The 13,160-nt window shown below is 42.2% G+C and overlaps 1 protein-coding gene across 1 annotated transcript in view; it reads right to left on the minus strand.

The window, feature by feature from the left end:
* The window catches only part of COLQ (collagen like tail subunit of asymmetric acetylcholinesterase), a 49,824-nt gene extending 36,701 nt beyond the window's left edge, over positions 1-13,123 (minus strand). Inside the window, exons 1-2 of the mRNA XM_082288270.1 lie at positions 13,044-13,123; positions 12,728-12,962 (exon numbers count right to left, since the gene is read on the minus strand). Of these exons, the coding sequence (XP_082144396.1) occupies positions 12,728-12,962; positions 13,044-13,082 (274 nt within the window). The 5' untranslated portion in view covers positions 13,083-13,123. The remainder of the gene's footprint in view (positions 1-12,727; positions 12,963-13,043) is intronic.
* Between the last annotated feature and the right edge of the window lie 37 nt (positions 13,124-13,160).

The raw sequence follows: 13,160 nt of genomic DNA on the forward strand, positions 1-13,160 counted from the left end.
AAACTCTCAAATGTCCTGCCCCAAGACCTTTGGCTACTCAGATCCACAGCTAGGTGATTGCCCTCTCATGGCCAATGATACTCTGCTGCCCTTCTCTAATGAAGCTGTAGCCTTTGTCAGTGGCTCATTTCCATCAGGAGTTTTAATCTAATCACAGCTTTCCTGCTTATGTGTGTTCCATGAGAAAACCACTGACCAATGGCACCAGGATGCTCAGCACCTCCTGGGCCCTTGCTGACTTTACAGAGCAGAGCCAGGCTTCCTTCCCTGGTCTGGCATTTTTGCTTGCTAGTCACCCTTTTGGCTGTTTTCCCAGCAGTCTCTGGCTGCTGCCTTTTGAGAGTCTTCAAGTTATACTTTTTGTCTTGTTTTAAATTCCTTCTACAACTTTCTTTCTCCTGCAAACACTCTGATATGTGTTCTGTTGTGATTTTACATAATTAAATGTTTACAATTACTCTCTTTAAAAACAAAATACATCCACCTGACATCCTTGCTGTCCATTTTGACAATATTTAGGGTTCCTGCAGGGAAAAGAAACCCAAACCCTGGTGATGGGTTCAGATATTCCTTTTATAGAAAGACAGCCCCGATCCCAACTCCCTCAGTGTCAGGAATCATCACTTGTTTCTGCGTCCTTTCTCTCCTGCTGTTCCTCTCACAAATGCACAATGCCCCCTTCCCACAGCACAGCACCACAGTGGCTCCCAAGGTCACTTCTCTGTGCTGCCCAGCCAAGGCTTTCACCCCACACAGCTCCCCTTCCCAGCCCACCTTGCCCATCACTACAGCTCCAACAGTGTCAGTCCACAAGAAAACGGAATTGTTTTCTGCAGCTCTGCCACGTGAGGTCTGGTTGCAAATATTACACCTTCCTGACTCAAAGAGGATGAACCTAATGCCCAGTGAGATATGATGTTCCTTTTCTTCAGCAAAATATTAGGACAAAGGAAAAGAAAGAGTGAGGAATACTGCCAATAGTTCTCTGATATCCCATTGAGTTCTTTTAAACTGATCAACCCTAATCTTTCCAAAGGACTGTGAATCAATATTGATTGTAGGAAACAATTGAATCAAGGGATGCATTTGTGGGATGCATAAAAAGGGATGCATTTGTGGGATGCATAAAAAGCCAGAAGAAGCACTGAGATGCAGTTCTTTTTCTCTGTGTGCTTCTGGGAATTTAAATACTGTCCCATAAACGTTGGGCCTGGATGAGCAGGATAGGGGAGGAGAAGGAATGAGGAGGAGAGGAAGACAGTCATTCTACTATCTGAATTTGGAAGGTGGCTTCCTTCAGGCTGGTTCTTACAAGGTGCAGACTGGTTCATGTAGCCCTACTAAAAATGACTACAGAACTCATGCCTTCATCATGTGAGTGCAGCAGTTCAGGAACCTCAGTAGGGCAGAGCTCTGAAAAATAGATGTAAATGACACCACAAACACAAGTGGTGTAAGGGTGGGATATGACAGGTTACCCTGAAAACAACCTGCTGTCTCCAGGGGCTGAGCTACCCATCCCTGGGGGTCTTCACTGCCATGAGGAAGCATAGCCACATGCTTAAGCATGTTTTAAGATTATTCCCTGAAACATTGTCTCCAGAAATGACACTTCAGCACCATGAGACTCAACTCTTTGTAGCTGACATGACACTCAAAATACTTCTAGAAACAAGGATGCACTGTTGCTTGAGGCTGATGGGACTCTAAGGTGGAAAAAAAAGACCCGGATTATTCTTCTTTCCCCAATTACTGTATGAACAATTTTCCACCCTACAGGCTGTTTCCCATTTTCTTTGTGACCTGTAAGCCTTTTTGTTTGTGACCTATTGCTATGCAATGATGTGTGAGGACAGGAACAAAAGTAGTTTTAGGCCGGAAGTTTTCAGACATACCTGGAAGATACCCAAATGTTTTTTCCCAACTATAGGAAAGACAAGCCATCACTTAAGAACATCCTCTCTGCTAAATGGCATTAGTTTCAGAATTTGAAAGTGCACTGCTGAAGTTCATTCTTTAAATGTGAAATTGCATCCTGGTGCCAGATACAAATAACTGACTCAGCTGACAGCCAGAGAACATTTGAGAAATCACTAAAATAACTGAGAATGTAAGTGGAATTAATTCACCTTCAGTGTGAATGGAATTAATTCACCTCCTGTGCCCACTGTCAGATTTCTACCAGAAAAATCAGAACTTACTGCTTTTTTCTTAGAAGTTTCTTAATATGCAGGTGCAACCAAAGCACTAAAGGAATCCCTTATTATATAACTTTTAATACCAAGTAGCCCTAATTAGCAAGTAATAATGGCTCACAGGTATGTCTCTTAATCCAGCCTGGTGGCTGTGGGATTATGATAGAATTTTCTACCAACTGCTGTTTCTTCCACATATTATCAGGCAAATGCTGACAATACATTCATGGCAGGAGTCTCACTAAGAGCTTGCTGGGTATAAAGGTGATTTTCAGTGTCTTGGCCAGAAGAGCCTAGTGTGGGGCTTTGCCATGGAGCAGAGAACAGGGTGGGGATCCGCCCAAAGGGGTCTCTTGCAGATAAGCCCCAGGACTGCACCATGGAAAATGCAGATTCTGGCATTTTCCTTCATGTTTGCCTCTTCTACTATGGTTTCAGCAGAGATGACAAGTCTTCCCTCTTCCTAGGGGCAGGTTATTTGTTAAACTTTTAATTCTTAAGAGGACAGCTCAAATGTCTTCTGTAGACACACAAGAGCGTGCCACAGGAGAAGGCGATAGAAACATCACATTCTTGTTTGCCTACATGGCATCTACAAGTGTCAAATAAACAAAAAGTACTTCAAACCAAATTTTGATGCCTGATGACTTACATGTTATTTCAAAGCAATTTGGAGTATATCAGAGAAAACTGGTGATTCCTGTGCCTCAGCATTAACTAACCTCAACATAATGGAAAAAGCACATCCCATTGAAAAGAAACAGTAAAAAATGCAAAGGCTTTTTAGAGCTTGAATGTAAACCATCTGGTTCTGTGGGTACACCAGAGGGATTAGAGAGCAAGAAAGGCCGTATGCCTTTAGGTCCATGTCTAGGGTTGATTTTATGTACAGACTTAAAACATGCACCCCTTTGATCACTGTGGAAGCCATGGGGAGGATCTGTAGGTATAGCAGGCCCTGACCTACAAACCTCGGTTGAACCATCTCAAATCTGACACTGAAGGAACACGGGACATTAGTTAGAAGCATCTCTGTTGATACAGAATAACAGACAGAAGGTGGGAGACAGCGACTTGCCATGAATTGGTGAAAAGTTCCTCAAAGAAGACACAGTCCTATGGCTTTCCCCTTCCCTTGCACAGAACGTGACTAAAGGAAAGCCTTGCTGCTGAAACTGTAAAATGTATTAAGAGGGATTTCCAGTGCCCTGGCTCAGCTGACAACTAATTTGTTTTGTCTTTTCCTAGCAGGGATTTTCCATGCAGTGGACTCTTGTTTGCTATGTAAGTCATCCGAGTATTTGTTAGTGTCATAGCCAGAGCCAGATGATGTTTATTCTGCTAACATCCAGTCGGACTCCGGCAGCACTCATTGAGGTCAGGGCTTTATTTATAGAAGCAGATATACATTGAGATTCATTTTCTTTCCCTTGCTGTATTCTACCTAAACTCATCAAAAACAGAAAGAAACATGCAGACATGCAAGTCATACACTAATTGGGCCAGATCCATGAATTAGCACAGCACTGCAGAGGCCAACGGAAAAAAAGCATTTTTAAGCAGCTGAGGATCTTGTCCATTATTTCTCATGGGGAAGGGAAGGGAGGGGTTTAAACCAGAAATTATAAAGCAAAAAGCAAAACCGACCAAGCAACAAAATGTCATGGCATGTGGCAGAGCAGGTCTGCAATGCAAAATCCCTCCACCGAGATCTGCAATTTGAAGTATTTTTTTTTTTCTCCTGTGTTCCCAGTCACCAGAAAGTGCAAGAATCAGAGTGCAGAGAGCTCCAAGCAAGGAAAAGTAATGACTTAAAGCAATTTACCTGCTGAAATTGAGAAGACATTGTCAGCGTACGCAGTCTGAGACAAAGCAAAGCAGAAGAAAAGCAGCAGGTAAGATCCCTGGACAAGCGGGCTGAGGACCAACATGCTGGCTCTGCCCTGGCAGATCCCAGCTCAGAGACGCAGGGCTGCTTTGGGGCTCTCTCTCTCCCCTCTCTCCCTCTCTGCCTTGCCTGCTCTCTGCCTCTGCCCTCACTATGGGATGCGTGTGTGTGTCTGTGTGTGTACGTCTCTCTCTCTCTCTCCCCCCCCTCCCTCCCCATGCCTTTAGGAAGAAAGAATGCCAACCATTTCCCATTAAATCTTCTCCTTACACTAGACACAGTTATATTTAACTCCTGTGCTGGATCAGTTGCCCCTATTGTGGACATTAGCTGCTAAAACTGAGGCATGGGGGATTCTGGTTTTGCTAACAGAAGCAAAAAGGCACTTTGGATAATAATAATGATCAGCAGGAATGGGAGAAATTAAGAACCGGACCCTAAACAGAATCTTTTGGTACAGGCAACCAGACACCAGTGTCGAGATGGATAAAATCCCTGACTGATCATCTTCTACAGGTCACTAATTGCCTTAATGAGAGAGATGAGCAGTGACTTAACATCTGCTTATCCCTGGTAGCTACGAGTGTTGCATTCATGTACAGAGTGCAGCTCAAGGTGAGGGATGCCACAAAGGCTTCACGAATGAACAAACACATCATTATTTTGGTTTTAAGTGAAAATGACAGTATCACTGATAGTGCCAGACATTGCACAATTGCACAGAGTTCACTGATGGGGTGCAACAGGTGGAAGAAACAATACATGTGCCGTGATGGGGTGAGTGAAATGCTATCAGCTCTGGGGGTGGTGCTGGTCAACACACTACACGGCACTGTGAAGAAAACAAACCTCCCACTCTCTGGAAACCAGCAGGTGCCCTTGCTACCTGTACAAAAGTTTGGTGTTTCTGTGCCTTATTGCAACACGCAGGGTTTTACAGATTAACCTGTGCCCTCTGAAAAACTAGCAGAGAGATCCTCCTTTCTGCCTGGAATCTGACAGTGGTTTCCAAGAAAATCATAGGTACATCCTTTGCTGTGAAAAACATCATTATTTTCTCCCAGATAGAGATAGTTTTCTTTGCCCACTGTTTGTTGTTTCCCCCAAGAAAAAAGCAAAAGTATTTTGGATTAATTACAGAATTGATTTTTTTTTTTCATTTAAGAAGAGTTCTCATTGACAGAAATGATGACATGTCCCCCTGGGCATTAACTCTGCTGTCCAGCAAAGTGAGATACTTCTACATTTCTGGTTAAATAGCCTTGGCTGTTACTTTCAATGCACTGCAAACATATTGACAAAATCTTTTGAAATGTAGTGGCTAGATGGGAAGAATCACATCTGCCTTATACATTTTTATCCTTAAAGGACATGCTTATTATAACCATAATTCTTTCTAAAATCTCTTTCCAGTACTGCAACAATTTAGATAACAGATTTTCTATTTTAATTTAATCTAATCTACTTTATTCCGCTGTCTGTTACTTCTTAGTATTTAGCTCTTTTTAGTGAAGAGAGTAGTTTGGTCTCTTTCTTCTTTGACCAAGATAACCATGGAATAAGTGAGTGCCATTAGTTTTCTTGGCATGCTACACCTCAGAGGGAAAGGAATACCTCTTGGGAAGTTTATCGTGACAAGCCCTAAGCACACAAGATAAATGTCCAGCTGCCTGATTATAAAGGAAAGCAGTGGGCAATCCCCATCCCCCAATTCCAGCATGGATGCTGGAAAAAATTGCTTAATATTGAAATGTCAAAATTGTATTAAAAGATTCACCTCTGAAGATATGTGACCAACACAATAGTTAGTCAAAGGAACAATTGAATAATTCCAAATCCTGCTGAAATCCTCCTGCAGTCTTTTAGCAATTGAAAATTTTGTAGAAATTTCTAGTACAAAATAAGTTCTATTTGATAAGGAAATAATTAATCCAATAATACTAGAAAGAACTAAGATCATGCAGTAGTACCCATATCTTTCCCTCCTTCTATGATTCTGTATCAGAGGTAGCCAGAAGTGATACAGAAAGCCAAGGCTGCTTCAGAGTTAAAAAAACCACATAAAGTTATCTTTGTAGACAATTCTTAAATAGAGACTTTTTAATCTGGTTATTGCAGTGGAGAACCCTGATTAAAAATGGAGGTTTTGTCAATGTTTTCCTTCCTTTCAGCATAGCATCTCCATCACTCTGAGCCTGTTTGACCTGAAATGGCTCTCAGCCAATGTGAGAAGAAAGCGCTGTGGGCATACACTCTTCTGGGAAAAAAACATCATCTTCCACAAACAAACGTGAAAGGAGATGTTTGGACTTTAACTCATTTGAAGAGACCTCTTCTTCATGATGCTGTTCCATTCCCTCCTTAGACTTCAGTGGAGAGCTCTCATTACAGGGCAGCGAGCCAGGCCATGTCAGAGTGCAGGTCCTGTGCTGTGTTTCCTCTAATTCTGAGGTGCTGGCCTTACCAGCTGAGGCTGCTGGCAAGGTTGCTAATGGTTTCATGGGAGAAGAACAAAGTCCATTGGAAATAAAACAGACAATAGCTGTGGGCTTATTGCTTATGACTTTCGCAGGTGACACCACAGCAGACTGATATTCCCTGCTCCAGGCTGGATGGCAAGGCTGTACACCTGGTCACACAGCTTCTTTCTGACCTCCACGGTGTCAGTGCTTATGGCAGAGAGAACCCTGAGGAGGGAAAGTGTCACGTAGCAGGGGGAGTCTGGCATGAGAGACTTGACAAACATGTGCTTTCCAGGCCCTGAGCCTTGTGAACATGCTCAGCCAAGCAATGCATTTCTCCAGCTATTCCCTTTTCTTTTATTTGTGGTAGATGCCACAGCAAATAAAAATACCAAAAGCCAACCAACACATAATGAAAGAAAATAGCCTGAATAGTTTGTCTGTTCAAGGAGCCGTTGCTTGACCTTTTCAGCCCAAACTTTAGCTCTTAGAAGTGCATGGAGGAATCTGCTGATGACACTACCACGTAAATAGAATTTAGGAGTCTTTTTCTATGCAAGAATTAAGGAATACTTTTTAAAAAGAAGGCTTCTTCCCAGTCCTGTTCACTTTTGGTTGGCAGGTACTGCATCAATGAGACAAGGTAAAATGAATATAGTTAAAATACCATCAATCTCAAATTCTTGCACGAACACCATTCTAGTTAGAAGGACAAAGATAATCACAGAATAGTTTGGGTCAGATAGGTCATCTAGTCTAACCCCCTGCAATAAGCAGGGACATTTCAACTAGATCAGGTTGCTCAGAGCCCCACCCAACCTGAACTTGAATGTTTCCAGGGAAGGGGCATCCACCATCTCACAGGGCAAACTGTTCCACTGTCTCAGCCTCCTCACCACAAAAAATTTCTTCCTTTTATCTAGCCTAGATCTACCCTCTTTAAGTTTAAAACCATTCTCCCTTGTCCTGTTGAGATACTCAACATATTAATTGAGACTTTCTAGTTCAAAAGTCTGAAAGCTCTTTTTCTGAGTGGGGCAAAGGTAAAACAGCAACCCCAAGTTAATGCAGTAATTCAATAACAGCTTGTGTCTGCAAAGTACTACAGAAGAATCCTGTTCATTCAATTAGTACAGGAGCTGGAAAAGAATCTTTATAATTACATTTTCCTTGTGAGATAGTTATTTAGCAACAATTGTTTTTCACAATAAAAATACCTGCTCAATTTTGCACACTTGAATCAGTTATGCCTAACACTTAGATTTAGTGCTATGACAACACAGCTAACATCACCTTGGAAGATGGTGTTACCTAAAGTACAAAGGCAGCTGCTGAAGCAAAATGATAAGTGCAGAAAGGCAGTGAGTGGCTTCATCATTTCCTTCCTGGTGTACTTAAATTTAATTTAGAAGCCCATATAGGAACAGACTCACTAACTGTGTGATGAAGTAAATCCAACCATATTCACACACGATGAAGCTCTGGTTTACTCCACAGCTCCAGCCATGCCAGTCACCCCGCTGCATATCAGGACACGGGGCAGGTGCTCAGCTAAAGGCAAGCCAGCACCAGTCAGTCTTCAGATTACCACCCACTGCAGGAACGGGGTGAGGGAGGACGTTGATGGCAGGACATTCATGCCTAGTAATTCCCAAAGACAACTCTTTTTTGCAAATTAGCCACTTAATGGATGTTATACATTGCGCACAAAAAGCAGCGGCCTTCTGGCCTCCTCTCTTCTCTGTGTTCACAGAAATGCAAAACTGATTGGGGAAGCTGATCTATTTTTGCACTCTTCAGAGCATATGTGTTTACAGAGCAGCCCAGCTCTCATCCCATGTTTAGAAAGTTCATCTTAAAACTCTAACATTGCACTTCTAGACTTTATTCAAAGGCTCAGTCCTTTACTTTTTTTCTTGTTCACTCCTATGAGTAATCCCCATGCAGACATTTCTTTTTCTACTGAAGACTATAGAACAAAAGAGTTAAGGACATTATTAAAGTTTATGGGATAATTCAAAGTGAGTTCCATCAAAGCTACCAGAACCACCCCACTTCTGGCCTTTTAATATTGGAGGGTACAACTAAGTAGAACAACTTTAAAACAGTAATTCAGGTGCTGACCTTTATAAAAGCACTCTTCTTCCTCTTTTTCCATTTCATTTGTCTTTTAAACCTTGCCTTCCAAACTGCAGAACATGCAATGCTTCTTGGATGACATGCACTCATCATACATGCTCACACATATGCACAGAATAAAGATATATGTCCAGGATTGACAGGTTTGGAAACCTGGGGCAAACATGCAAAATCCCAGAATGATTCACAGAAAAATGTCATACAGGACAAAGAAGATGCCCACAGAAATCCCTGTGCACAGTGGCCTTGGCAGTTGTAGTCCCAGCAAACTGAGGTCTCCAGTCACCAGTATCTAAGCAGATAAATTGTCTTCAACATCCTCAGATGGTGAATCATAAACAAGTCACAGCTATAACCCAGTCTGGTCTTGGTACTTGCCAACTAGAGGAGATGGAAATAGTGTGCAGGGTAATTTTTTCATCTTATTTTCATTCTACTGTTATTTACTTCTATTAGTAAATGTCTGCAGAACTCCCTGCCTGTACCGGTATTGCTGCTGTGCTGCCGGAGGCACAGAACACAGGAATATCTGGCAGTAATTGGCTCTCACAGCTCCTAATTTAAGTGATTTATCATCTAGCTTGCCAAAGAGCCCAATGAATTAAACACCACAAAGCACAACCTTGTTTTTTCTCTGTCAACATTTTCGCAGGAAAAAATGATTAACATCATTATTTTAATGCTCACACTAAACTCAGGACTTTTAATTCCAAACAGCTTCACAGATGTCTGGCAGTGCAGCATCCTGTTCCCGATTTTCATACTGCAGTACAGCCCATTACACCACTGAGATGCAAACAAACATGGATCCAAACACCAGTGCATGCATGCCTAGGAGAATGCCACCGGGCATAGGGATCCTCTACAGAAGGTTGCAGTGCCCTTCAGATGAGTGGCCAGAGCACCACTAGTTCAGGAAAATACTTAATCATGAGTACAACCACAGGCCTGCAAGTGAGAGCAATGAAGCTGCTCCTGAAATGAAGCATGTGCCTAGGTGCCTTGCCAAATCAGGGCCTGAAAAAGCTGCAGATACCTTGTCTTTTAAATAGCATGAAGCCTCACTTTCCCATGGCTCATTTTGCTCTATCCTGGATACATCTGGGCACTAAATGTTTAGGGATCCTGTGACTTACAGAATGCAAAAGCAGGAGCATACCTGCTGAACCCACTTGGGGAGCAGGAGTAGAGGACAACAGCCAAGGGTTTACCCAAAGACTTGACAGAAGAACCAACATTATAAAGCTAGGGATAGGTAAAGAAATAGGTCACAGCAGAACAGCAAGAAGAAATAGCATTTTCGATTTTTAGGGTAAGCAAATGGATGCCTACAAGTGCTGACCATGACACTACAGCAAGCAGGACTCAGTGAGACTCCTCTGGCACCTTAGCTGCTGGAAAAGCCCTGTTTTTGTAAGCTGATAATTAACTTCATGCTGATTTTAAAAGATGCTGGTTCAGGCTAAAGGTGGAGAGGATTTGTCTTTTTACAGTGGTTCAAATTTTGAAGCCCAGCTATACTGTTACCGTGGCAGCCATAGAAAATACCTGGGCACTGCCGCCTGCTCAGTCATTCTGGGATGCCAGGGTTGTCATCTTCCAAACACAAGATAACTGAATCTAATCAAACCAGATGAAGTGCATCTTCCCAGCACCCTTTGCAGTATCAGGGAACTGTAATTAAGGCTGCATTAGAATTTCCATTATAAAGTCCTACTTTTGAAGCTTCAATAATTTGTATTTAAGACGACCTTACCAAATGGCCATTTGGCACACAGAGATGAAAACTTTGAGGAAAAAACAGATTCTGCACTAAAATCATTAATAAGGTCTCACTGATTCCAACTACATAAAATAAGGCCCAGCATTAGCTGCTTAGGTGTGGTAGATTTATATCCCTTGCAGGGCTGAAATATTAATTTTAACTAACATAATTTTTACTTATTTTCCTAGCACTTGAATGATATCCCCGTTTTTTCAGAGCAAGCAGGTAGTTTACAGCCTGGCTTGGGAGGCTTTCATACCTCAATCCCAGCAGCCATGTCTCCCTGCTCTAACAAGGATGCACTGCTTTGGCTGGAACTTGAAGTATGCCTGCACATCCACCAGTTCTGATATCAGCACCTCCCAGCACAACGGCTTATAAAACGCCATACATGCACATTGTCCTAATGATGATGCCAAGGAGACAAGACAAATCCTCGAAACACTTAGGAAAGAGCAAATTTTTAAAAACTGTGTTTTTAATGTTAAGATTTCATTAGAGAGGGACTTGCATCCAGACATTGCGGAGCTCTAGCTTGGATGACTGCCTGAGAGTGTGTTGACACCACATCACCTCTAGAGCTGCAAGGTGACGCAGAGGCAGGCAAACACACGGAGGAGAACTGAAAGGCCTCTCTGTCCAACAGTTTAGCTCTCAGGTAGGCCTGCAGGTTATGACAAGCTACATGCTGCAACAGCTACAGGGAGTCACTGCACAAAATTCATTCCCAGGAACAGTGATTGCTTTCTGGAATCAAGAGCCACAAAAACTCAGGTTGCTGTGTAGGCTGGAGATGTAAAAAGGTTTATGTGAGTCTTCCACTTTCTTCCTCATGTGGTAACATTACCAGAACTAAGTACTAGAGGAAATCTCCCATCACATATGTGCAAATATGTTCTAAGCTGCTTACATTCATGTGACCATGATCATACAATCATACCATACAATCCTAGATAAATTGCTAATCCATTTCTCCAACTCTCAAATAGAGCAATTCATATCTTACCTTCAAAAGCATCCCTCCTCTGCATAGTTTAAAATTTGATCTAAGGCATTACACAAATAATTGGTAGTTGTATTGCTCAGACTATTACATATAGCTGATAAAAAGAAAAATAATTCCAGATTAAATTATGCAACAATTTCAGTACAATTTCAACCTTCCTTGCCTTCTCTATCACCCCCTTGAAAAGACTGATGAAACTCAAAATTTCTTAAGCATATTCAAGCAAGCAGACTGTTATTTTATTACCTTTTCTTACTTATTTCAGCACGATTTCAGATATCTTAGAGATTCCTGGAAAGAACAGACACTGAAATAACTCTCATTTAGATTAGTGTGTGCCATAATTAGCTAGAAGGGTCTGCTTTACTGAGGGCCTCTTTAAAGCTTGCCCATCTGGTTTCAATCACCTAATCAAAAGTAACAGTAAATGTCTCCTTCAGAATAGCTGTTTCTTACTAATTCCAATATTCAGTAAATAAGTAAATAAATTGACAGAAGTCACATTGTCAGTTTGCCGTCCAGAAAATCAGCTCTGACACCTGATCTGACCTCAGAACATTACAAAGCTCTTTTCTCTTAGCACAGCCATGAAGCTCTTTAAACAGCCTAAAAAGAGCTGCAATGGGGATTTTGATTACAACATATAAAATAAGAGGTAGTCAGTGCAGAAGACACATTTATTAATAAGACTTTTACCATAGCTTACAGCCAGTGTGTGCCTGTTGCTTGTGGGTCCGGAGTGGCAGACCTGAAGATGCATTGCTGCTTGTTTTATGTGTACTTGGGCTTTTGAAGGAGTGCTTAAAATCAAATCTGGCCAAACCAAACCTACCATCTGGGTGCGTGCTCTGTGGCCATAACAACTGAAGGCAAGCAGACCTGCCATACACCCAAATGCACACAGGGCAGAGCCTGTTCACTGCAGACTAAAGGAGGAACACAATTATTGAGAACTTTGTAATTACTGCAAACTAAACCTGTTAGCAAGCTGAGCACACAAGGGGCTCCAGGAACACATACTCAACACCTTATGCTATTTTGTGAGGTGCTGAGACAGTAACAAACCTTACCTCTTACCTCAGTTGGCTGGAGCATGGTGCTAATGCCAAGGTTGGGGGTTTGACCCCTGTGGGCCACCCACTTAAACAGTTGGACTCAATGATCCTTCTGGGTTCCTACCAATCCAGAATATTCTGTGATTCTTGCTCCTCATACCAGGCCATTTTTTGGTGACTCCTCGTGGTTTCACCTCCGCTCCCATAATGAAATTACCTGCTGTGTTTTGGACATCTCTGTAACACTGTTCCTGTAGCACTCGCTCATCCCATGTTGCAATCCCTTTCACGTCTCTTTGAAGAAGACAAGCGCTGCTGGGCTGAACTTCGGGCTTCCTAACCCCATGAACTGAGCAGGCCCATGTTAGAAAAGTTTTCACAGGGACTGAACTAATGATTGATGGAGGGCACCCATAACATGTACAGCAAAATTTCAAGTACTCTTGATTTACCTGAAAACCATGATAAGAAAGAGACTCAGAACTGCAGCTTACTTAAACATGAAAAACTCCTGGCATGTCCCATTACACTACCTCTTTCACAGCATCTTCCCTCAGCTGAGGCCCAGACATTTTCTTCCTCTTGAGTCTGTTCAATATCTTTAATTCCAAGTTCTGGCCTTGAAGGAAAATTTCCAGTTGGGTAAAGCC

This window comes from Coloeus monedula, assembly GCF_965178545.1.
Source record: "Coloeus monedula genome assembly, chromosome: 1".
Classification (NCBI taxonomy): Eukaryota; Metazoa; Chordata; class Aves; order Passeriformes; family Corvidae; genus Coloeus; species Coloeus monedula.